This window comes from Calliphora vicina, chromosome 2, assembly GCF_958450345.1.
Source record: "Calliphora vicina chromosome 2, idCalVici1.1, whole genome shotgun sequence".
Classification (NCBI taxonomy): Eukaryota; Metazoa; Arthropoda; class Insecta; order Diptera; family Calliphoridae; genus Calliphora; species Calliphora vicina.
This window is the reverse complement of record NC_088781.1, coordinates 7,105,101-7,132,267: the sequence shown is the minus strand read 5'-3', so window position 1 is coordinate 7,132,267 and position 27,167 is coordinate 7,105,101. Positions and strand designations below refer to the sequence as shown.

Below are 27,167 nucleotides of genomic sequence, written 5' to 3'. Positions count from 1 at the left end.
GAATTTATCTTGAACTCGTTTGATAAGATCCCATCTATAACAACTTATACAGTGGGATCTCTGAGAAAGCTCGATATAAATCGAGAGAAGTTAATACCAACACCAAAAGCAATATCTTTCGATAAAACTGCACCATGCGACTCTTGGAAATATTTAGAGCCACCATTTTACTTTCGCCTAAACGGTGAAGGAATGACGGTGAATGAAACAAGCGAGTCTCCCGTAGAGAGTCATCTTTCCATAACTTTGGAAAGTGCAGAACAAATTGCTATTGCAGAACATATTTTAGGGTTATTAGCCTCTCCCTTTCAACATACAGGAAATGCTGAAAAGGTTAGCTAATGGACGAGCTAACATCGAAGAGCACTGTTTCAAGACCAGCGCTGGTATTCCATCTGGCCCAGGAGACTTATATATGTTGAGATCCGACTTTACAACATATTAGTCAAACAATGATTTCAGCGCCTCGGCCTTTTTGCCACCATCTCAATTAATTTCCTAAGTTACCAATCGAATGACAAATCTAATACACCGTGTAAATTTGTTTTTCAGTTTAAAAGCAAAGAGATGTGGATCTTTCTCTACACTTTTACACAATAAATACTCTTTTCATACCCATCACCATGAAGATAGGGTCATATTGATTTTGTCAATCCATTTGTAAAACATCGAAATATTCATCGCAGACGCACAAATGTATATATTCTAGATCGTAATAATATTCTAAGACGACTTAGCTATGTCCGTCCGTATGCCCGTATGTCCGTCTGTCTGATGAAGGCACAATTTGGCCTACAGGGAAGGACTTAAAGGGATGAAAGCTTCCTCAAATATTCTTTGTTGTTCTGAAATGTTTGATATTGAAAGTAGAACCAGAGTTATGAACCACAAATATGAGAAAGTTTGGAATCGAAAATAGGTAAAACTTAATAGAAATGAATCAGTATTATATTGGTGAGTAGGTATATAAGATTCGGCACAGCCGAATGCCCCATGCCCATGAATATGGGGCACATTGATTTTGTCATTCTGTTTGTAACACATCGAAATATATAAAGTATGTATATATAGTCTGGGTCCTAATAAAATTCTAAGCCGATCTATCTATGGCCGTCCGAATGTCCGTCTGACAGGGAAATACTTAGAGAGATAAAAGTTTCCTCAAATATTATTGTTGTTCTGAAATGTTTTGTATTGAAAATGGTCAAAATCGGCCAAGTAGAACCAGAGTTATGAACCAACATGTGAGACTGGAGACTGTTTTTCAAAACTTTTTTGCAATTTTCCTTAAGTATATTGCAGATAATACTAGGAAATTCTCCATATTTTATTCATATTATAAAAAAACAAATTATAAGAATCGGTCCACGATTTCTCCTAGCACCCAGACAAATATCTTCCAGAATATGGCTCTATGATACATTTGGAATTGAAAATTGGTAAAACTTGATAAAAATGTGTCAGTATTATATTGATAAGTAGCTACATAAGATTCGACACAGCCGAATATAATACTCTTACTTGTTCTTCTTCAATTCTTCTTTGTATTTTTAGAACAATCAATTAATTAGTCAGTGAGCAAGTACACAATGATAATAAAATGAATTGAAAAGAGTAAGAAACAAATGAGATTTCATTGCCAAGAGAGAGAGATTAAAACTGTAAATAGAAATTAAAAACAGAGATTAAAACAAAAAATCTAATGGAACTAATGCAAGTGAACGCTTAAGGCGACAGTATAATTCTAACAATTATCGGTGGAACATGAATTTCAAATTTTCAACAACAACATTTATAATTTTAATAGCGATCGGTCTAGAAGTAAGTTGGACAAACAAACATAGAAACAATTTAAAAACTAATTGCGTTTTATTATTGTTGGCACAAGCAGGTCATCTCAGCTGAAGCTGCTCAACAATCAGCTTACATTAATAACAGCGAAGATGAAAGTAAATTGATTGCACAATTCTACAATTATGTGGATATTATAATGAACATTAAACTGGACAATATGCTGAAGATGACTCAAGAGTTTACGGATAGACTATTGGATTCCATACCCCTTGGGGAACGAGGCAATACAGCCGAATTGTTGCATCAATATCGAGTCAACTCCCAGAGGCTGAGGGATGAGGGTGGCAGCATACAAGACAAGGAGAATTTATTAATGGAATTGCAGCAGCTGATTGCCACCATTAAATCCGGTTTGGCCAAACAGGAAAGAGAGGATATTATTTTGCGTCGTGGTTTGTTGGGCATGTTTGAGTTGTTGGCCCGTCTCTCTATAGAGGAGCGCAAATGCAATAATAAATTTTCCAAGGCAGCCAGATTATTACGTCAACGCTTCTCAGAGCAGGGCATACAACGTCATGGAGAACTTTTTGAATTGTTGCAGGAACTCAATGATGAACATGACATTGTACACAGAGAGAAATTATTTGCACGTTTTAAGGAATTAAAAGCCAATGAAATATGAAATGTTTAAACACACAAACACAATATATTTATTCAATATTTATGAAATATATAATTAAATAGATAAAAAAAACTAACTAAGTTTGCATGTATAAATCCATAAATGTTATTTGTTTCTTATTTTTCACAATCTTCACCAAATCTGCCAACAAAGCCAATTTATGATGGATCTCGGTGGCTCGAGAAATATCATCAAAAGCCTCACTAAAATATTGATACTTAATATGATCCTCTTCCTCCGAAACAAAACGATTAAACTCCCTATGCATTTGTTCGGAGGCCTTGTCCAACCATATGGCCAATTCAGCTCTTTTATTACGATACTCATGGATCCAGTCCCGGGGTAAATGTCTTTGCAGATATTTGCTGGGTTTGCTTTTAAGGAAATTTAATTTAGTAACAATTTCCTCATAAAGTTCATCTTGAGTCATAACTTTTGTATCCTCAATAATTTCATCACTGTACTCGCTGTCAGTGTCAGGATTTAATAGGCGATTTAAACCCTCTGCATAACGTTTTAAATAGTCTCTTTGGAATACCGTATTAACAGAGGCTTGCAAAACTGTTGCTACAAATTCTTGGGTCTCCATTAGCAAGTGATCCAGTATGAAATTCATTTGTTTAACAGCATAATCCTCCAGAGTGTTTAAGGGCGTTGTGTTCGGTTCATAGTCAACAGTGGTAGGGCTGGTCGTTTCAGCTACCAATAATTCTGTAGACTTTTCGGAAATCAGATATTCTGTGGAGGTTTCTGATATGTCTTTAGTTTGTTCTGGCTTATTTTGAGGAGTAGCAGTTACATCAACCAGAGATTCTGTTGACTTTTCGGAAATGTCTTTGTTTTCCTCTAGATTACTTACAGTAGTAGTCGTTTCATCAATTCGATTTTCTGTAGACTTTTCGGACTTATCTTTAGATTCTTCTTGTTTATTTGTAAAATCAGTAGTAACATCGTTTAGAGATTCTGTTGATTTTTCGGAAATATCTTTGTTTTCATTCAGATTATTTACTGTAGTAGTAGTTTCATCAATCCGATTTTCTGTGGACTTTTCGGCTATATCTTTAGATTCTTCTGGAATACTTGTAGTAGTAGCTATTACATCGACCACAGATTCTGAAGACTTCTTGGATATATCTTTGATTTCATCTTGATGATTTGTTAAGTCATTTAAAATCGTTTGAATTTCTTCATTTCCAGTCTGCTCAGCAAATAATTTATCATTGTTAATTTTTATCGTGGTAGTAGAATTTTCCTCAATTTCTTTAGATTTTATTGAGGTATCAGTAAGATTTTCTGGCGTTATTTCCAATATTACATTTGTTATAGAATGTTCCGTGGTAATATATTGTATGGCCTCCAGTTCTTCATTTGTGGTAGCATAATCTTTAGTAATTTCTTGAATTTCCAGTTCTTGAGCGAAATTCTGTTAAAAGAAATTTTGAAATTTCACTTTAGTCTTATTAATTTCAAATAATTTCTTAAACTTACTTTTATTATTAATAACAAAACTATGAGAATTTGCGGAAATGTTTTCATTGTGAAAATAATTTAATATTTTGTTTACACACAAACGTTGAATTCAAAAGTTTGAAACGAAATAAGTCTCAACAAATTTTGTATATTTTCATGGCTTCTCCCGGTCATTTCTTATCAGTTCATTGTAGTTTCTTTTTATGTTTTTTTTTTATTTTTTCTAAATAGTTTTTTTGTTTGTTTATTTATTTATTTACTTGGCTTGATAATAGAACATATGTAGAAGGATTGATTGATACTTTATTCACATAGTTACGTACGACTACGTAATTCGAAAACCATTTTAATCAATTTTAAACGTATGCCATGTAAATTCCACATTAATTAAGAAAACTTCTATATATTGTATAATATTTGGTTAATAATAATGTAATTTGTAATTTAATTGTTAATCGTATGATGATTTAGCTTTCTTTTTAAGTTTAATGAAAAACAAAAAATTGCAAACGTATTAAAATTGATTAAAATAAAAGGCATTTCATTTCATTTTATTCATGACAAATGAAATGTTGCTTCATTGATAATAATTTCCTTTAATAAGAGGGTTGCTGACTATTAATTATACTAATTATATTGTATCTGAAGCAGGCGCGTATCCGGGGGGTGCAAAAGAGAAAATCCCTCCCCCAAAACCGAAAAGTTTAAATATAAACCAGTAAGAGAGCTATATTCAGCTGTGCCGAATCTTATATACCCTTCACCAAATTATACTTTAAAATACAAATTTTAAATATTTTTAGGTAAACAAAATTTTTTTTTTCAAAAATTGTTTTTTTAATTTTTTGGAAAAATGTTTTTTTTTCGATTTTTTTTTAAATTAAAATTTTTTTTGTTTTTTAATTTTTTTTAAAAAATATTTAGCGAAAAAAAAACTTTTGATGAAAAAAGTCCGGTTAAAAATATTTTTCCCGAATTTGACCCATTGTAGGTCCAACTTACTATGGTTATATACGTCGTTGCAAAGGTCTTTGAAATATCTATCATTAGATATCCATATTGTCTATATTAATAACTTAGTAATCCAGATATAGGTCAAAAATCGAGGTTGTCCTGGTTTTTTCTTAGCCATTTTTGGACAGATTTTCTCGATTTTAAATAACAACCGAGCCGGAAGAATTCCGGAAATATTGATTTATGAATCGTGTATGTAAAGGTAGGGTCACACATGACAAATATTTGACGAAAAAGACGTAACCACTAAATAAAATATATTTATTTGATAATATTCAAAACAAAAAATTTAGTTTTAATTTATTTGATGCTGTTTGATCTTACAAAACACTTGTAAGAGTAAACACGTCAAACAAATTTGTGCTAAAAAAAGTGGTTAAGCTTTTTACGTTATTTTGGGGCATCGGAAGTAATCCTCTGTATTTGGTGAGAGCAAAACCGTCTTATCTATTATGAGCTACTGATATCCGACCAGACCATCACACAACCGAAAGCAACTGATTTATTTGAAGCGAGCATATGCCGAAAAACGCCCAGAACAAATGGCCAGATATGAAATATACATAATTCCATCATGACATCGCTCGGCCACCTGTTAAAAACTATTTAGGAAGAAGTGTTTAGGAAGTTTTAAGTTTAGTTCAGAACCTGGCGCGTCCGATTACATTTCGTTTCGATCGATGCAGAACACTCTCTCTGGATACACTTCACTTCAGAACAGAGAATCCGAAATTGTCTTCATTCTTTCTTGGCCTCAAAAGATGAACAGTTATTTTGGCTTGGAATTAGGGTTTCTAATTTCCCGGATTTTTTCATTTCCCGGGAGAAAATTAAGAATTCCCGGAATTTTTTAATACTAAATTACACCAAAAACAATTACATTTTTTTTGGAATATATAGTCTTAGAATTTTACCAGCGTTTTAAAAGAAGTATAAAATAACTCTATTTGGTTGTACAATGTTGGTCCGAAAAATCCCGATAAAAATTTCCGGAATGTTTCAAATGTTTCAAAATGAAAGCTACAATTTTAAAAAAAATTAAGAATTTTTAAGATAATACAAAATCAATTTTTAATCTCTGCTACTTCTGCGTCTATCCTCGTCTCTAAGTGTGAGCCATTCGTGATTTTCTCAAGCTGTCTTGCGGGCTCCACTCTATATAATTTCTTGAGATGTCATTCCATGGTCTTCTAAAATCTCCAGCAATTTATTTCTATAAGAATAGGTTGCTGATGAGATTGTTCCCAAAGCCTGATGTTTCAGATAGCTCGAGACCAACAAGGCCTCCGTAAAGACTAGCATCCTTTGAATATATATTGGAGCAGCATTTCACGTCCACATCCGTAAACGAGAGCTGATTTCACGTTAGATATCAGACTTTTTTTGCTGACATATATTGTATTCACCTTCTTTTCAAGCCTCCTCAGTTGATTCTGATATATTCAGCTAGTTTCTTGTGAGATCAGAGAGGGGGATTGTGTACTGAGTGTTTTGCCATGTCCAACTTGGTAGCCGGTGTTCCCAAATGACGCAATAGTTTAGTTTCGCGAAGGCTCTCTGAAAGTATATAATGTGCAGATATGGAGGAGTTTGCTATTCTACCGATTGTTCGACGATCAGTCCGAGATTGTTTATGTGATCTATAGTTGATTTGTGAGGTATAAATCCCACTTGCTGTTGTCTCAGTGCAGGTCTCACTTCATTTAAGATTATTTTAGCTATAATTTGTGCAATTACCTTGTTAATTACTTTCCCATATATTTTGCAAATTTTCCAACTATGGAAAATAATTTATTTTTACAGTAAATTTAAGAACAACATTTTTTAAATATTAATCTTGCAGGCTTCATTGTTTACCTGATGGTCGGGCAACATGTCGTTCAGTGCCCGGTTTAACCAAAGATCAATTGGAATTGTGTTATAAAGCCAGTGATGTAACCACGGCTGCCTTAGAAGGATTAGATCTGGCCATAAGGGAGTGTCAAATACAGGTAAATAATAAGAAAACAACTATGAATATCCTTATTCATAATCATGAATTCTGTATGAAAATAATATTTATAAAAATAAAAATTTTATTTTACAGTTTCAATGGCATAGATGGAATTGTTCATCGTTAAATACAAAAAGTCGCAATCCCCATGCCTCCAATCTATTGAAAAAAGGTAAGTTTTATTAATATTTAAAACAATCACAGAATTAGCTATAACTACTACTCAAAACATCACTTTATGTTGCAGTTACAGCAAATATTATTACATTATTATGACACCAACCAACCAAAAAAAATAAAAATAAAAAATCGGTGAGAAGTGCCACCTAGAGCAGCTTAACGGCCATTTGAGACATTTAGTACGATGCGATTTTTTTTACATGAAATTTATTTAGTAATTTGTTTTTTTTCTATGTTTGTATAAAATTATGTTTAATTTTGATGACCGGACAGACAGACAAGACTCCTTTTTGAGTTTTTAAGCCTCAACATGGAAAGATACAGAGCCATATGTACACACATTTATGTCAAGACATGTATGGAAGTGTGTGCTGAAAAGCGTGAGTAAAAAACCACAACACACTGTCAACATTATTGTGGTTATATTAAGCATCAGGAAATTTTATTTTATTTACACATTTTTTTCATTATTTTAAAAATTTACACTTAACGACAAAAGTTTTCAAATGCGAAAGTTTAAAATTATGAAATTAGTAATAAGCAATTGAAATAAGAAGCAAGATATTAGAACTAGAACTGAACTAGAACTGAACTAGAACTGAACTAGAACTGAACTAGAACTGAACTAGAACTGAACTAGAACTGAACTAGAACTGAACTAGAACTGAACTAGAACTGAACTAGAACTGAACTAGAACTGAACTAGAACTGAACTAGAACTGAACTAGAACTGAACTAGAACTGAACTAGAACTGAACTAGAACTGAACTAGAACTGAACTAGAACTGAACTAGAACTGAACTAGAACTGAACTAGAACTGAACTAGAACTGAACTAGAACTGAACTAGAACTGAACTAGAACTGAACTAGAACTGAACTAGAACTGAACTAGAACTGAACTAGAACTGAACTAGAACTGAACTAGAACTGAACTAGAACTGAACTAGAACTGAACTAGAACTGAACTAGAACTGAACTAGAACTGAACTAGAACTGAACTAGAACTGAACTAGAACTGAACTAGAACTGAACTAGAACTGAACTAGAACTGAACTAGAACTGAACTAGAACTGAACTAGAACTGAACTAGAACTGAACTAGAACTGAACTAGAACTGAACTAGAACTGAACTAGAACTGAACTAGAACTGAACTAGAACTGAACTAGAACTGAACTAGAACTGAACTAGAACTGAACTAGAACTGAACTAGAACTGAACTAGAACTGAACTAGAACTGAACTAGAACTGAACTAGAACTGAACTAGAACTGAACTAGAACTGAACTAGAACTGAACTAGAACTGAACTAGAACTGAACTAGAACTGAACTAGAACTGAACTAGAACTGAACTAGAACTGAACTAGAACTGAACTAGAACTGAACTAGAACTGAACTAGAACTGAACTAGAACTGAACTAGAACTGAACTAGAACTGAACTAGAACTGAACTAGAACTGAACTAGAACTGAACTAGAACTGAACTAGAACTGAACTAGAACTGAACTAGAACTGAACTAGAACTGAACTAGAACTGAACTAGAACTGAACTAGAACTGAACTAGAACTGAACTAGAACTGAACTAGAACTGAACTAGAACTGAACTAGAACTGAACTAGAACTGAACTAGAACTGAACTAGAACTGAACTAGAACTGAACTAGAACTGAACTAGAACTGAACTAGAACTGAACTAGAACTGAACTAGAACTGAACTAGAACTGAACTAGAACTGAACTAGAACTGAACTAGAACTGAACTAGAACTGAACTAGAACTGAACTAGAACTGAACTAGAACTGAACTAGAACTGAACTAGAACTGAACTAGAACTGAACTAGAACTGAACTAGAACTGAACTAGAACTGAACTAGAACTGAACTAGAACTGAACTAGAACTGAACTAGAACTGAACTAGAACTGAACTAGAACTGAACTAGAACTGAACTAGAACTGAACTAGAACTGAACTAGAACTGAACTAGAACTGAACTAGAACTGAACTAGAACTGAACTAGAATTAAACTTGTTCGTTCGAAATGACTGTTCATCTAATTTTAAGGCTGACTGTATAAATAAAATATATTTAGTACTTATACGTTGCGAATTAACTCCACGTTTGTATGTATGAATGTGAGTACAAACTGACTCGCATACAAATACATACATACTTCAAACACCGTCGTTGTCGTCTTCGACGTTATCGTAACATGAACTCGTGCATACAAAAGTGTCTAATTAAATTTGCTGTTAGACTTAGAGGACCCACACACAAATAGTCACACACACACACAAACCAAAGAATAATATTAGACACATAATAATGTGACCACTACCTAACCATCCATCCATTTATGTATGTTTGTATGGATGAGAAAAAAATAAATCGACAAAAAACATAAACTGCAAAAAAATAACATTAAGTTATTAAGTCGTATTATTAGACATGCAAAAGTCAAAAAGCTAAATAACAATATACACGTTTTAGAATACACTCAGAGAAAAATGTGGACAATTTGTTTTCGATCGCTGCGAAGCGGATTTCACTTAGATCATCCAACATCAGTTATTATGCAGGAAAACATAGCTATAAGGCTACAAGATCGTCAATAAACTTTTAATGAAACTGTGGTATGCTTAGTGATTAGTTCCACTCGCCTTCCTTTGATATGCCATGATCATTTGACTGTCAGTTCGCGTTGAATGTCTTATAACTCGAGAACGATCTTAAGATCGTGACATGATCTTTAAGATGGATCTAAGAAAAGTCATTATCGCATAGCACTAAGTATAATCGAGAGGGTTCAAAACGAACTCTCTTGGAGGAGACTTTGATGGTAGACTAGTATAATTCAAATTCACTTTACTAACATTTTATTTAAGCTGTAGCATTCAACTTAAGCGTATGTGTATAAAAAGTATCCGTGTTGTACTTTAACTCGTACAAGTAGATTGTATTACACAATCTTAACAAAAATAACCACAACTAAGATGAATGAATACTCATTCGTAGTCGTACGTATGTGCATACTTATAAACGCATGTGTTCCAAACAGAAGAAGCTGACATTGTGAAGACACAAGGAAGGGAGTTGGAGACGTACGAGAAGTAGCTGTAGAAAAAAATAAATAAAAGGAAGCAGTGAACCTTAACGTGTGTGATCGTTTGCTGTTTACTGCTTTTTTTTTGCTCCATAATGTTTATTTTTATTTGAATTTTATTATTAACAGAGCCTCTAATATCTATTCTAATACTGGTGGGCTACTGCTTTCGGTTGGAACTTCGTTGCATAGATGGATGGATGAATATCCATGACAAACTCTTGTTGTTCAGCTACATCTATGCTCGAGTCTTATACAAATACTTTTATATATGTAGGTATGTTGTATATGAGTACAAGCATAAGATGGACCCGTTGACTTGAGTTGAGTTGACCACATATCATGTTACTTTTGACGCATCACTACTATTTTCCCCCTCTACTTATTTAACGTTAGTTTGTGTGTGTTTCTCTTTTTCTAAAGCGGTTTGTGTTTTAAGCTGTTTAGTTATTTAATTCGCAAAATCTTTGATCATCTTAATTTTACCGCTTGCCAGCTGAGAGTATTAATATTTTTATTTGTTTTACATACATACATACATATGTATGTACACCATTAGATGTTTGTATCTATATGTTTTTGGTTTCTAGAGAAGATTCACAAGCACACAGTTGCAGGAAAAGACAGTGTGGATGTTAAATTATCATTCATTAAGATTAAGTTTAGAATTAATCTGATTGATCTTTAACTAATTTATATAATATTTCTCTGTTTGTCTTTGAATATTGATCAATTTACGAGTTTTCAGAAACCTTCCGATGGCTCACCAAAGTTTATGGTGAATGTCTTCAATGCCTTCATCGCATTCAATGTGCAAGAGATGGTTTGTTCGGTTTAGAAGTGGTGATTTTGACATGGTAGAAAAAGATCGCCCAGGCCAGCTAAAAAAGTTTGAGAATTGGATGCATTACTATATGAAGATTATTGTAAAACTCAACAATAGCTTGCAACATCATTGGGAGCTACTCAAGCAGCAATTTCAAAACGCAGCATGATTTATCCAAAAGCAGAGAAATTGGGTACCATACATATTGAATCCAAGAGACCTTGAAAGATGATTTTACATGTCCGAAATGATGCTTGAAAGCTATAAAAAAAATCTTTTCTGCACCGAATCATTACTTGCGATTAAAAATTGATTCATTACAATTGGGGGATTCAAACGGTCTCCTATTAGGTCGTATTGTCATAATGTCATAAAATATGTTTGTTAGTTTAAACAGATGTTTGTTGAGTTTCAAACAAAAAGTTATAAACTAATAAGACTTTTTGAACTACGTTAATTGGTTTGTCATAAAATAACACTTTTTTGTTTTCAGCACAACAAGAATTTGTTTAAACTAAAAAAATATTATATGACATTATGACAATACGACCTACTAGGAGGCCGTTTGAATCCCCCAAATAACCCGAAGCGTAAGAGATCGGCCAGCCGATTCGACACCATGTCAAATATCCATGGCGCTAAGGTAATTCTCTGTATTTAGTGGGAGCATCTGAAATCTGACCTATACCGAATGCAACTGTTACGTTTGAAGCGAGCATTGACCGAAAAACACCCAGTAATATTCGATGATGACAACGCTCGGCCACATGTTGCAATACCTGTTTTGTCCCACTCGCTTTGTAGTCCAGACTTTGCCCCGTCCGAATACTATTTGTTTCGATTGATTTAGAACGCTCTCTCTGGGAAACGTTTCACTTTGGAACAGAGTATCCGATATTGTCTTAATTCCTTCTTGGCCTCAAAAGATGATCAGTTCTTTTGGCTCGGAATCTATATGTTGTCAGAAAGATGGGAAAAGGTCATAGCTAATAATAGCCAATAATTTTAATACATTTCTGTTGTACAAATGTCTCAAAATAAAAGCTACAAATTTTAAAAAATTCCGCAATTTTTGTATTTCTGTTGAAAATCAGCCAAATCAATTTCAACCAATAAAAACTTTTTTGATCAACAAATTCTAACAAATTACTTTTTTAACAAACAAGTTTTGAATAAGATAATGGGTTAATCTAATTAAAGCAAATAAGCTTGAACCAAAAAAGCTTTTTTCACCAAATTCATAATTTTTAGTCACCAATGAAAGCTTTTTTAAATATCTTTGTTAAAAATAGCATTTGTAACAAAATATTTTGTTCACCAAAAATAGCTTTTTTAAAAACCTTTTTTCACCAAATTCACCAATGAAAGCTTTTTTAAACAGCTTTGTTTTAATAAAAATAGCTTTTATAACAAAATACTTTGTTCACCAAAAATTACTTTTTTAAACAAAGCTTTTTTACAAGAATGATTTAATAAGAAGCTCTTTTTTAACCAAAAATGTACTTTCATCGTGAAAAACTACTATTTTCACCAAAAAATACTATTTTCTCCAAAAAGTACTATTTTCACCAAAAAGTACTATTTTCACCAAAAACTACTATTTTCACCTAAAACTACATTTTTCACCAAAAAGTAATATTTTCACCAAAAAGTACTATTTTCCCTAAAAAGTACTATTTACTCCAAAAAGTAATATTTTTACCAAAAAGTACTATTTTCTCCCAAAAGTACTATTTTCACCAAAAAGGACTATTTTCACCAAAAAGTACAATTTTCACTAAAAATTACTATTTTTACCAAAAAGAACTATTTTCACCAAAAAGTACTATTTTCACCCAAATGTACTATTTTCGCTTTTTTAAAGCTTTTTTTAAATAAAGCTATTTTCACCAAAAAGTACTATTTTCTCCAAAAGTACTATTTACTCCAAAAAGTACTATTTCACCAAAAAGTACAATTTTCACTAAAAATTACTATTTTCACCAAAAAGTACTATTTTCACCAAATAATACTATTTTCTCCCAAATGTACTATTTTCGCTAAATAGTACTTTTTCACCAAAAAGTACCAAAAATATCCAAATCCCAAAAAAAAAAACTTTGTTTACCAAAAATAGCTTTTTTTAAATAAAGCTTTTTCACAAAAATTAACTACATATTTCAATAAGAAGCTAAAAACTATTATTTTCACCAAAAATTACTATTTTTGCTAAGAAGCTGTATTTTCAATAAAAAGTTATAAAAGCTTTTTTGATAAAAATAACAAAATAACAAAAATCTTGGTTCACCAAAAATCGGTTTCTTTTAAACAAAGCTTTTTCTCACAAATTATGTAACTACGTATTTCAATAAGAAGCTCTTTTTTAACAAAAAAGTAAAACTTTTATAATAAGTACAACTTTTGCATCACACTGTTTGGTTATTTGAAGCGATTTAATAATAAATTAAAACTGTTTATAGTTTTGTTTATTAACCATTATGTTGTTTTACACATTTCAAACATCAGAAAAGTAAATCTTCAGCAGGCAAAATCTCTTTGTAATCTGTATCTTAATAGAGGTTTCAAATTACTAAAATAAAGCTCTGAAGCGTGCCTCATCATCAACCAATTCTTCTATTTCCAAAAAAAAAAAAAAAAAAAACTCATCACACAATCTCTGCCCAACTCGAAGAAAGAAAAGAAAACAGACCAAAAAAAAAAAAACAGTGAGAAAATTAAAGTGTTACCGGTGATACTGTTATCGTGTTATTCGTAATTTCTTTCTAATTGGGAAATGTGACTACGACCAACGATGGACTACTACAAACCGCAACACAATAGAAATTAACTGAAAAACAGCTCGTTGTCTCGTTTAATACTACAGTGGCCAATGTATTTTTTACATTTGCCGCTCAAGTCCCTTGATATTTCACACCTAAATAAATTAAAACTACATATGTACGAGTGAGCCACCAAAATGTTTTCCCAGCATCGGGTAATTTTCGTTTAAGGGTTCCCAAAGTACCAACTAGTAAGAGCAAAAAAGCAAAGCTGCTTATTTTAAATGGATTGAGAATATTTGGAAAATCAACAAGTAGCTCAGCCAGCAACAATTTTGCTATGTTGTATTGACAACATTTCAAAGACGACAATAATAAAGAACAGCAATAACAAGAACCACGGCGACAACAATAATCATCAGCAGCAACTACTAAAACAATTTATAATGTTGCTGAATTCATGGTAATCATTACCAAAGCTGGTTGGTTTCCTCCTGTGTGTTTGTTTGTTTATTTGTTTAAAATATGTTCCTTCTTGTTGGCTGCTTTGCAAATCTTAGTTAGTTGTTGTTTCTCTTGCATTAAAGACGAAATATTGTGCTACAATCGATCGTTTATCGATTGACATGATCACTTGATGCAAGTCAACATTCGTAAATTCTCTGGTAATGTATGTATTGCAGAATTCAAGTCAGGGTTCTTTAATAAGCCTATTTGTTGAATATTTTTAATGTTTTAAAGGCAGCTGGAAATTTCGTATTAAAGATAGATAGTATGTATAGCGTCAATTTAATGAATACTTGATTTGAAATACTTATTTCCCTAACCCTGGCTTCTTTTTATAAAAAAGGTATCGTTATATATTTTAGCCAACTTCAGTAGCTCGTTACACATGCAAAATAATGAATGAAGTTGACTTTTTATTTTGACATTTTAAATTCTCTTACATTTAATATACATTTGTGCATTTTATTAAGGCTGGCAAAGACCTGAATGTGTGGTCTCTTGGCCAAGTTGAACATACAGAACAGTATTTTATTGATGTGATTAGATAGAAAAAATTAATAGACATTTTGACACATTTTTTTTTGTTTGTTTTGCTCATTTGATTTAAGTAGAATCCGGAATTGAAGGTGAAGCAGAGACAGAGGCAGGGAGAGGGTCAATAGGAAATGAGTTTTGTGGAAAATATAATTATATTGAGAAAATTGTGGTATGTTTTCCTCTACTTAGGTATATTAAAATGACACAGTTCGATCGATTGCTTCGTCATACAGATATTGTTTGGCATCATTATCTGATCATTGAAAAACATTGTTAGTTACGATCAGTCAACGTATGATCATCGTTATAGCTCTCTGTATGCTGCCCTCGTATGGGAGTTGAACTGTTTGATATGTGATGAACATTTTCCCACTGGGTGACCACATATTAGCAATTTATTTGACTATTGTAGGCAAGTTTTTTTATACATACCTCTACTTCTATTAGCTTTAAATTTTAGAGATTTAAGAGCATGTGGTATGGTGGAAAAATGAGATCAAATATATGACACTCGTAATTTGTAAATGATCGCTGTTGACATTTTCACTATATCAACTATTAGGATCATTCGTCCATGTGGTAGAAAGAGCTGAGTTCACTTCCACTGGAGGCACTGGTAATTAAGATATGCAAAATTAAACAGGATCCCACTATGGCGTGCTAATTATTTACTAGTAATTCAATTTGAAAATGTTCCGATTTAATCTATTCCCAATAAGCATTTTCGCTGGAATTCAAGTGTAAAGCAAGTTTAATTCCAGTCATACAATCACATTTCAAGGGTTGAAATACACTTGTATTACGCTTTAATTCAATAGCATTCTCCAGTGAAAAGGAAACTTGAATTCAAGTCGAAGATTCCAGTGTTTATACAGTTGAGTTCAAGTCTTGAATTAAAATGCAATTCAAGTAGGAATAATACTTGAATTCAAGCTTTCAAATACAGTTTAATTCAATCCTTTAATTATTGTTTAATTCAAGTCGATCGGATTCAAGCTTTGATTTATTTATTTTTCTAATTAATTAATCTCAAATTTTTTTGATTTCTATTTATTTTGCAAAAAAAACATGTTTTATATATTATTAAAATACAAATCAATTAAAAATTCTGAAGTTTTATTATTTTCGATTTCCTCTGGGAATCTAAAACAAAATAATTAAGAGTTTCATCTACTGACGAGTCTTTCATTTTTGGAAATTGGCGATGGATTCTGTGTGATAAGGAAGGAATTTGTTATACACTCCATATTGCTTTTTCGCATTTTACTTACTGATGTTTGATTTGATAGAAAAATTGTTTAATCTATTTTCAATTGTTTCTTAATATTTTTTTTTAATTTGATGAATTTTGTTTGTTTGACAAAAAAGAATAAATTAACAAAATATTGAAATATTTCAAAAATAATGTTTGACTTAAAAAATAATTGAAAAATGGACTGGAATTCAAATTGAATTCAAATTTAATTTCCAACACTTGAAATTAAATTTTTGAGTGCTTATTGGGTTCATATACATAGCAGGATTTGATGAATATGTATACTTAGTAAGATTGATTTGAAACAAATCAATTGATACGAACGATTAGCGATCACTCGAGTAATCTTCGTGAATATGAGCATTATGGAATGTAGAATGCCTTGGAAGAGTGTGATATGGCTGACAGTATCAATTACCATCGATATGTCAAGCTGGTTCATGTTATGTGCGATCTGTGAGATCCATGGTTTTATCGAGATTTTTGGACGTTTGAGTTAATATTGAGAATAACTTACGATCCATAACTTTCTATTGTGTTTATTGTAGAATTTTAAATGTTTTTGAAGAACATGGCATGGCTGACAATGTAAAATTCTCACGACATGTCTAGCGGGTTTTTTATGACCTCTGCGACACCAAAATATGCCAAACATTATTTAAGAGTATGCGATGACTAAACGATTAACATTAACCAGAGAATCAATTAGGTAGATTCAGATGCCGCTTGCAGCAAAGCCCCCTAATTTACAATGTTAGTTACAGCTGTGATACCGTAAGCTAAATCATATCAAACATTCATATCCAGTGATCAGTATGTAACCAACCTGTGAAATTAAACAAGATCAGGATCACTTCCAAATCAACGACCGAAAAGTAAGTTGGCCAAATAATTTCAATCACAGTTCAATAACCGCCCTTGTCAGAGATTTTTCGTTGTTTCCATCTCTTTTCGAAAATACAAAACTTTGGATGATCTGTTCATCCAGATAAACAGATCATCCATATAATGGTTTGAAAAATCCTTAAACTAATAATGTAAAACAGTTTAGTTTCCGATAGGATTTCATAATTCATGTGAAATCAGGTTCTCATTTAAAACGGATGAATTTGTCATTTCTTCTTTCACTCAATTGTGTATTTTATCTTCAAGAAGCCGTTCAATTGTTTTACAGCAGTGATGTTCATCCCATACAACAATTGTTTAAAAAATTTAAACACATTTGTTACGCTCTTTTAAAGAGCGTAATAAATGTCTCATTTTTTCAGAAATTCAATAAGCATTGTTGTTGGTTGGTTTTTGGATGAAGCATAGCAAACACACGCATTTCAATTACAATTGAACACAAAAAAACAAAGTTAAAAATAAATAAAAAATTTGAGAGTATTTCGGCCGTATAATGTATATTCTTTCATTTCCTTAAAATTTAAATTATATTCATTTAATAAATTGGTTTTATTTGACAAAAATTCTAAATTTAAACTTTCTTCATTTTGTTATTATTTTAAGTGTTTGACATTATGTTTGCTGGGTAGCTCTCTCACCAAATATCTTCATTTTTATTTTTGAACATCACTGTTTTACAGTAAGATTTTATTGCTGAATGTTGTGTTCTTTGATTCATTGCTGTCTATTGAATTCAGCTCATTCAGCACATTTTTCATATGCGACCCCACAATGTATCGGGAAAATATTTTTTAACCCGAATTTATTTCACCAAAAAATACTTTTTGACATGAAATTTTTTTTACTAATAATTTTTTTCAAAAATTAAAAAAAAAATTTTCCATTAAATTTCTTCTCTAATAAAATTTTAAATGATAATTTAAAAAAAAAAATAATTTTTTTTTAAATTTTGTTTTCATAAAAATATTTAAATTTTTTATTTTAAAGTATAATTTGGTGAAGGGTGAGACGTTACCGTTATGATATCTAGACAGGAGGGGTCAAAGTTAGGAGTACGGAATCAGTACCCCTTCAACCGTAAAGAGTCCTGCGTAAGATGATTTTCTCTCTCGTTATGACACCTTCTACAGAAGTCATGAAATGGAAGATTTAATATCCAACAATTCAGACAATATTTCCCATATCATCCTACACAAGCAGCGCTGCCAACTTTGACGATTTATCGTCATTTTGACGATTTTTTAAGTCAAATTTATTAAAATGACGATTGACGATTTTTCATTTTTCCCGCGAACAAAAATGATGATTTTTTAAAAGCAAAACATATGGTAACCTTTTTTCCTAAAATTCAAATTTTGTAAGTCCCCATTTGCAATGTACAAATTGAAAGGCAGACGCGTCCAATTTTATATTGAATTGGTTTCACAAATTTTAAAACGTTTTGATTTTGGCGATAAACTTTTAGAAGGATTAACTCCATTGAACAAAAAAAATGATTCAATTTTACAATTGGCCAAACTTATTCCAAATTTATTAAATGGAAAAGAATATCAAGAACTTGATAATAAAGTTCGAGAATTACGTAATATGAAATTCACCGAACTCGAAACATTGGAAAAATGTTTCTAATTTAAAGAGAGTCAATAATGCAAAGGCCTTCCCAATTTTAACACAATTTGTTTCGAGTTTAATGGCACTAATACTGTAAATTTAAATAAAACAAAAATCAGAAATGCTTTGGATTCTTCAACATTACAAGGAATATTGTTTTCAAAAGATTATCTTAAGTTAAATAATTCTCAGTGTTTTAATATAGCAATTAAAAATTACTTTTTAAAAAAATGTCACACAGAAATCTACCAGAGTAAAGTCACATAATACCAAAATTAAATTAATTATTTTTTTTAAAATAATAACTTTATTTACATGTAAATAAAATAAAAATATTTATAAAGTTAATAAAAAAATGTTTTTGGTATTTTTAACGTATTTTTGTCTTGACGATTTTTTCTTTTTAACTTGACGATTTTTTTTGTTGTAAATTGACGATTTCTCCAAAAAAAAGTTGGCAGCACTGTACACAAGTAGTCTCTGTGATTCATCTCGTCTGTCCATAGTCGCATAAACCCATATTAATCGTACGCTTACACCACAGTACCCCGGCAAATCCCCTTTGTCCGAGTTTCTGCGATGTGATGTGAGCAGCTTGGGGCCTAGGTATCCAATAGAGTCCAATTACAGTCTTTAAATACAAAGCTTCAGATTCTTCAACTTCTCATTATACCCTACACCACCATAGTGGGGAGGGTATTATGCGTTTGTGCAGATGTTTGTAACGCCCAAAAATATTAGTCTAACACCCACCTTAAAGTATACCGATCGACTTAGAATCACTTTCTGAGTCGATTAAACGATGTCCGTCCGTCCGTCCGTCCGTCCGTCTGGTTGGCTGGCTGGCTGGCTGGCTGTCCATGTAAACCTTGTGCGCAGAGTACAGGTCGTAATTTTGAAGATATTTCGATCAAATTTGGTACATATTACTTTTTCGGCACAAGGACCAAGCCTATTGAAACTGGCTGAAATCGGTCCATTATTTCACCTAGCCCCCATACAAATGTCCCCTCGAAATGGACTTTATCGGTCATAAATGTTTAATTTATCAATGTATCTACACAAATTTCGCTCCAAATAAGTTTTGTATATACAAAATTCATGTCACCAAATTTTGTTACGATCGGTCCATAAGTAGTCATAGCTCCCATATAGACCCGCTTCCGAAAATCACTTTAACGTGCATAAATCGCTTAAAAATGTTGGTATACACACAAAATTCAACATAGTTAACTTTAATATAGACATAAATCACACGACCTAATTTTATGGTGATCGGTCCATAATTGGTCATAGCTCCCATATAAGGCCCACTTCCGAAAATCACTCAAAAATAAAAATTATTAAAATTTTAAAAGAAAAATATTTTTACTCATTTACTTGGTGTAGGGTATTATATGGTCGGGCTTGACCGACCATACTTTCTTACTTGTTTTATTTATCAATCCATTATTGGACTTCAATAGTACTTTTACCATTCAAAAACAATGTTTAATGTAACCATAATACTCTTTAGAATCGTGCCATTGACAAATATCAAAAATAACAATAATTTGTATAAAAAAATTTTACTGGAAACTAATAAAGGTTGCCAAGGATTTAATAAATTCAAAAAAGGACAATAACTAAATGATCCTTACTAATATTTTTAAGACAATGAAACCCGTAAATAATGAAGAACATGAGGAACTATTACATTTTCCTTAAAACCTTGATTCCTACAACTTAAAAACTTACATTCCCAAAGATAACATTAAAAAGCTCAAATCGCAAAATCTTCAAAATTTTGTTTAAATTAAAGATTCATTAACGCATACGCTTCTTTAAACCTAATTCCTCTGAAATATAATTATTAAAAAACCATTTAGCATATTTTTGCGTATCATTTCCTTACATTAAAAACATCCTCAATAACAGTGAAAAGAAAAGTTTTGAGCGGAGTTGTCATCTGTCAAAAATAACTCTTTTTCAGAATTTTGTTAATGGACTTAAACGTAAAGAATTATCATTTCATCATTTCACTCAACATTTAATGAAGCCTAACATTAATTCTCAATTAATTGATTGACAATGGAAATAAGTTGTCAATATTTTTTTTTCCGGTCTTGTGAAGAAAAAAAGCAAAAATCTCTACATTAAAAAAAGGTATTGTTTGAAAAGAATCTGTATACTGTTAAATGCTTTGAAACCATTAATCAACAAATACCGTTAGGTTTAAATGAGATACGTTTGAATTTTGTTGGTTGCTAAAGATGAATTGACTCAGTATTAAGGAGGATTTAACTCTTACTCTCTCACCATGTCTAAACAATATTTTAAAATACATTTGATCTGATAAAATGTTTAAGAAAATATACAACAATAAGTAAAAAAACAAAAAATGTGAAGAAACCAATTTAACAAAAAGAAGCAGAAGTATGCCTTTTCGTTTTAGTATCCTTACAAGTTTAACGTAATTTTAGATGAAAAAATCAACTACTACTACTACCAGCACTACGATCAACTACATTTGTATTGTAGTCAGTCGTTTGTCGTATCCTAACTATTTGTATGTATATTGGTTTTACCAAAAACGAAAATAAAGTAATTTCCATATTTTCCCAAATGTATCCAAAGAATACAACAATACTAACCATAAATCTTGAGTCGTTTGCATTCTGAGCAACTAACTTCCCAATAACTTCAAGACCAATATGGAAATCTGATGTCAACTGGGGACCATGCAACAACTACCACAACTAGCAGCAGCAACTAAACGCAAATAAATAAATACAAAAACAAAACAAAATGTGGACGTAGACGACGTTGAAGTAACGAGTTAAAGTATTGACAGAAACAATGAGAGAGACAGACAGACGGACGGACGAAGGGACAGACAGACATAACTTTAAATCTAGTTGACGACTGCTAACTTAATGACAGGTCAACTATTTTGCATATCTGTGTTGATGTTGCACAAACATCCCTCGGCAAGAAGGCTGCTTTCTTTTGTATACCAACCAACCAAACAACCATCCAACCAAATGAAACCAACAAGAATCAAAAGCTGGTACGACGAGGACGCGAGTTATAAACAATGTATTATTGTCAATCAATAGTTTAGTAAAGTGTATTTTAGAGATGGCATTTGTGATCATGAATCAACAAGGATCTCTATCTCCAAATACAAAATCAACCTTAAATAAACCATGACAATCAAAACCAAGACGACCATGATGATGATGATGATGACGATTGGATAAAGAATGTCGCAAACAATAACGTATCAACCAAACTTATGTAACTTACAATGCAATTACGCTTCCCAACAAAACGCAAAGTAGAGATTCGAAGCAAAGACTTAAGGGTCAGTACCAGTAATTTATGGGCCCCCAAACAAAGACTCAATGAAATGTTTATTTCTTGTTTCTTATTTTTTTGTTTCTCTTGGATTCAACAGAATGACTGACTGGCTGCTTGACCAGCTACTACTTTATTGGAATGCAAATGACACTTGGTCGTGGTATTGTTCCAAAAAAGAGCAACAACAACAACAAAAATGATCAATGATAAACGAAAGTGATTTGCAAATGTCACATTGTAGTGATTTAGAGTTGGTATTGACTGACAATGATGATGAGGATGACGACGACAATGCCACAACCGAATTTTATATTGAAATAAGATTGATTATTAAGCTTGACAAGCTTAAGCTCAAGTCTCACACACAGTTGTATCGGTTCAATTGTCAAGACTTTTGTTGTTTTGCTTGTCAACATTAAATACATACTACGAGTGTATTATTTGATGATGGATTTTGGCCAATATGTTGAAGTATGTTAAGAAGCAATCAATCGACAATTTTGTCAAACCTTTCGAACACTTTCAGAAATCTTTTGAAATGATCTGATGAGAGCTTTCAAAATACACTTAAAATAATAATTTGAATGTTGTTTTCATTGTTTTCATATATTGGAATACGTTGTATATCTATGTAGGTCCATCCTTCGCATAAACTGCCACGACAACTCTCACATAATTTCATAATGACTTAGACGTCTACGATATTGGTGTTTGTATGAGCAGTTCCAGTGAATATTCTCATATACATTCGTTTTTGGATCATTCGAAACAAACTAATAACTGTATCATTTGGGCGACTTGGACTTCTACAATATTGGTGCTTGCACGATCAGTTTCGAATTTAGATTTGTCATATGGAGTACTTCTTTCCACCATTTAAATTTATGGTGATCTTCTACTGACTGGTGAAAGTTGGTGCAGCTAAAGGAGCATTTTATTCCATGTTAATAAATATGTCTTCTTAATGGAGTTCTTTCTCATCAACTTGGAAAATCGAAGCACCAAAAGAAATTAATCATCGTTCAGAAAAATGACTTGAGTTCACACTATTGTCATGAATAGACGCCAAGCGAAGTTGTTTAAGATCTTCGAGATGGTACACAACCTAAAATATTTGTTGGTAATATCGTGCCCGAAACTATGTACCGATCCGTGTCACAATCGCAAATGCAAAGTATGACATATTGAAACTTGTATTTTATAATGTTTAACCCCAGAATGTTGATGAAATCGTGATAAAGAGATCACGATTATGACTTTTCATTTTAAATTCAATCCTTGTCAAACAACACTACCAAATGGTTAAGGTTGTTCCTTATACGAGCGATGGGAACTTTATGGTTTTAAGGCAGTTTATGCTCGTGAACAGCAATATTTGGAAAATTATATTCATGTTAATCTCTAGAACAGTAAAATACAACTAGTAAAATAATATGCAAAATATCAACTTATAAATCAAGAATTATACGATCTCTTTCCAAAGGGATGTAAGATGCAGTGCGCCCCTTATTTATTACACGGTTCTGAATACTAACTAGCTGCAACTAGGATACAAAATTTTTAATTTGAAAACTTCCAGTACAATATCTGACTGAATAGCAGATGATTTATTGTCACATGTGGCCGAGCGTTGTCCTGATGGAATATTACGGTTTCATGTCTGGCCGCATATTCTGTGCTTTTTCGACCAATGCTCGGTTCAAACGAATCAGTTGCATTGGGTACAGATTCCCTGTGATGATCTGGTCCAATTTCAGCAGCTCATAATAGATAGGACCCTTTTGCTGCCACCAAATAAAGAGCATTACCTTAGAGTCATGGATATTAGGCTTTGGTGTTGTTGTTGTTGTAGCAGCATAAACAATTTTACAATAATCAATCTGAACGTTCTTGGGGGTTCTGCATGTTGTTTAAGTCCAAAAAATTGTGCTACTTGAACAGGATGAGTCCATAAATCCATAGGACGTAGTGAAGTCGGGTTGGCTGAACAGTTAAATGTGTGGAGAGTGTCATGAGGACCCTGACCACATGCTAGGCATAAGTTGCGGACGGCACGGTCTATGTGGTACCAAAATGCATTAAGTCTGTTGCTCCATCCTGATCTAAGTTGTGCCAGAACGACTCTTGTTTTACGCGGCAGAATCTTCTCGGCGTCTGCTATCATCGATGGTTGGCAACCTTCAGGTACGACATTCATACGATATGCTGCTACCGCGGAATTGATGGCGTCTCTGTGAATGTCGTTCAAAGCTGTCATATACGAGCGGCGATCGATCCATTTTATGTATCTCCTCGTATTTCCGTAGGTCCTGTCTGACACCCCTCGGAGGAGACTCCAACTGTGTAATATTGAAGTTTGGATGACTCCTCCAGTGACATCTGAGAAGGAACTGTTGCGTCATCATGACATTGTGTTCCTTGACCGGTATAACCTTGGTTTCCTCGTGAAGGTGGTGTTCGGAGGTAATTTGAAGGCAGCCTGTGACGGTCCTGGATACTGCGTTTTGACAGCTTTAAATATTTCTCCACTGAGTATCACTCAACTGACCGACCAATCGTCTTGTAGGTAACTAGCAAAGTTTCTTTGTCCATACCCCAAGTGCTGCCGAATAGTGCTTTGAGGACCTTGTTCCTATTTCCCAGTTTATGCGTGATTACAGTGGCGTATGCTGCAGAGATAAAAAGGGTATCAAAAGTGACACCCAAGATTTTCAGGTGATTCACTGTAGGAATTTGTATGCCGTCGACCATGATGCCTAAGTTCAGTTTCACCTCCTTCGTCCAGGTGGTGAAGAAGGTTACCGATGACTTCGTTGATGATAACTGCAGGTTATGTGCAGTGAAGAAATTGTTGATTTCATTGAGATAACCATTTACCATACCGAAAAGCTCAATATAGTGCAGTCATCCGCATACATGTGTGATTACCTCCACTTTGGTGTCGATTCGTCCGGTTAGCCGGACTTCACACACGATCTTTTACGCTACGGGTTATCGTAATGGATCCATTTTTCATTCCAAGTAAATATTGGGTGAACAAATTATTTTCTTTTATAGCGTTCGAGCATCATTTCGGCTAATTCGTATGGTACCTAATTTCTCTGCTTTTGGGTGAATCCTGCTGCTCACAAACGTTTTCAAATTGCTGCTTGATTAACTCCCAATGATTTTGAAAGCTCTTGTTGAGTTTAACAACAATTTTCATGGATTAATGCCTGCAATTCTTGGTCTTCAAACTTTTTTGGCTGGCCTGGTCGATCTTTGTCTTCCATGTCAAAATTACCACTTCTGAACCGCACAAACCTTATCGGGATATTCTTTTCAATTTGCATCTCCCATATGGAGAGAGGAAGAGACTTTGTTGTTTTAGTTAAATCGGCTCTTCAGGAAAACATTTCTTTCAGTGTATAATCGAAAAAAACAAATTTGTAATGATCTTGTGATTTAACAACATCATTCTGAATATCTCTCCCTCTCTCTCTCTCGCTCTCGGAGTGTCTGTCCATGTAAATGCCAATAAAGAAAGGATTGTCCAGTAAGTGATGATATAAGTCGTCTGTACTCGTATGTTTGAGTATGTAGTAGTTCTGATTTGACTGTGTAGTGGGCATGCGAGCGATGAGGTTGTGGATGGGGATGTGGGGAGATTGACAATTGATGTATGCTGATTTGACAATGATGTGTTGATGATGTTATGCAAATAACACAGTAACATTGACAGCGAGCAGCTTAACAAGAACATCTACGTTTATTCGTTTATTGATTGCCATCATGACAATTGACATGTTGTTAAACAATCAATCGGTTGCTCAATTTAGAGGCATCATCACAGCACATACAAAACAAACAAACAACCAGGTTGATGGTGATGTTAATGGTGCGACGGCTGGCGCTGGTACTAGCTACACTGATACTGGTTGTTGTTGTTGTTGTTGGTGGTGGTAGAAATATCTTAATTCATTTGAATTATGTTGCTGTTACCTTGCGCCATTTTATATACATAAGTTTGTTTTTGTATTTTTTTTTTTATTTTTATTTTAAAGTGATTGACAACAGTTGTGATGTGATTGGTTGCTTTGCATTGGTTTGTTTTTGACTTTGGTTTGACTGATTGTTTTTAGAGAGTGTGTGACTGTGAGCGTATGTTTGATTTGAATTTGTTGAATTTAAATAAATGTCACTGCTACAACACACAACATTTGCATTTTAACTTGACATTTGAGCTACTGTCAAATTGTATTCACATTAAATATGTGCGAATTTTGTCAAATTACTTTTGATTGTTGACCATGTGGGGAGTAATACATTTATTATTTGTTATATTTTTGGCTTTTTGTATTTTTTTTTGGAAAACATTTAAATTTAAATGCCTTGCCCATTTAACATACTTACAAGGAATGCTATGCCTTTTAAGTCATCTATGTTTAAATCTTTTCATACAGACAATAGATTTTGAATTTTATTCGAAATTATGTTGATTGAATGTCATATCAATGGAATATTTATCGTTAAGTTATGGATTTGCATATAAAATAATGGGAACCGTTAAGGTTATTTCGCAATAGCAATTATGACGGCATATTTGCTAAAAAGTTTAAAATAAATAAAATTTCATATTTTATCAAAGTATGTAGTTTTACTTAATGCGTGTGAAAATAAATTTAAATTTAACTTACACAACACACAAAAACCACTTAATAGTTATGCTTGAATTGTATAGAAATTTAAAATAATTTCAGAATTTGAATGAAAAAAATAAAGGGTCTTCCAATAGGGACCTCCGAACTGAGATCCAAGAGCGTCCAATATATGTTTCAGTCGTTCCTATAAGGAGCATAGGGTCTCAACAAAATCTTTAATTTTTATTTCATTCCCGCTAGTTTGCATATTTGACGCTTCGATTTCAATTTGTCTTCGCCATATGAGCTGATACACCGATTGATCACCAAAGCTTATGGTGAATGTGTTCGATCGGTTTTAACGTGCGAGATACAAAAATCGCCTACGAAGACCACGAATTGCAGGCATTACTCTATGAAAATTGTTGTCAAATCAATTTCACAACGTTTGCGAGCAGCATTCATCCAAAGCAGCAAAATTGGGTACCATACGAATTGAAGGGAAGAGACAATGAAATACAATTTTGTGGCTGTCTTGAGAATTCAAATCGATAGCTTTTCTGGCAATATCCGT

The 27,167-nt window shown here is 32.8% G+C and overlaps 3 protein-coding genes across 4 annotated transcripts in view; 2 read left to right on the top strand and 1 right to left on the bottom strand.

Moving 5' to 3' along the window:
* The window catches only part of Wnt10 (Wnt oncogene analog 10), a 69,907-nt gene that overhangs the window by 21,556 nt on the left and 21,184 nt on the right, over nt 1-27,167 (top strand). The window contains exons 2-3 of the mRNA XM_065499276.1: nt 6,804-6,951; nt 7,047-7,125. Of these exons, the coding sequence (XP_065355348.1) occupies nt 6,804-6,951; nt 7,047-7,125 (227 nt within the window). The remainder of the gene's footprint in view (nt 1-6,803; nt 6,952-7,046; nt 7,126-27,167) is intronic.
* LOC135951868 (uncharacterized) lies at nt 1,696-2,579 on the top strand. Of its 2 annotated transcripts, none has more exons than XM_065501605.1 (2): nt 1,696-1,821; nt 1,892-2,579. In XM_065501605.1, exons 1-2 carry the CDS (start codon nt 1,765-1,767, stop codon nt 2,474-2,476), a joined length of 642 nt encoding a protein of 213 aa, XP_065357677.1. In that variant the 5' UTR covers nt 1,696-1,764; the 3' UTR covers nt 2,477-2,579. The 2 variants fall into 2 exon arrangements, with proteins under 2 accessions (XP_065357677.1, XP_065357676.1); XM_065501604.1 differs by having other exon boundaries at nt 1,889-2,579.
* Nucleotides 2,087-4,146, bottom strand: LOC135951867 (uncharacterized). The gene is made up of 2 exons (XM_065501603.1): nt 3,965-4,146; nt 2,087-3,899 (listed from the first exon to the last, which is right to left on the bottom strand). Exons 1-2 carry the CDS (start codon nt 4,010-4,012, stop codon nt 2,553-2,555), a joined length of 1,395 nt encoding a protein of 464 aa, XP_065357675.1. The 5' UTR covers nt 4,013-4,146; the 3' UTR covers nt 2,087-2,552.

Bases quoted from the DNA above. Each gene is read 5' to 3' on its own strand.
- LOC135951867 (XM_065501603.1), bottom strand. From the start codon at position 4,012: ATGAAAACATTTCCGCAAATTCTCATAGTTTTGTTATTAATAATAAAA. The intron at 3,900-3,964 runs GTAAGTTTAAGA...TTCTTTTAACAG, and splicing joins TTTTGTTATTAATAATAAAA to AATTTCGCTCAAGAACTGGA.
- LOC135951868 (XM_065501604.1), top strand. From the start codon at position 1,765: ATGAATTTCAAATTTTCAACAACAACATTTATAATTTTAATAGCGATC. The intron at 1,822-1,888 runs GTAAGTTGGACA...TGTTGGCACAAG, and splicing joins TAATAGCGATCGGTCTAGAA to CAGGTCATCTCAGCTGAAGC.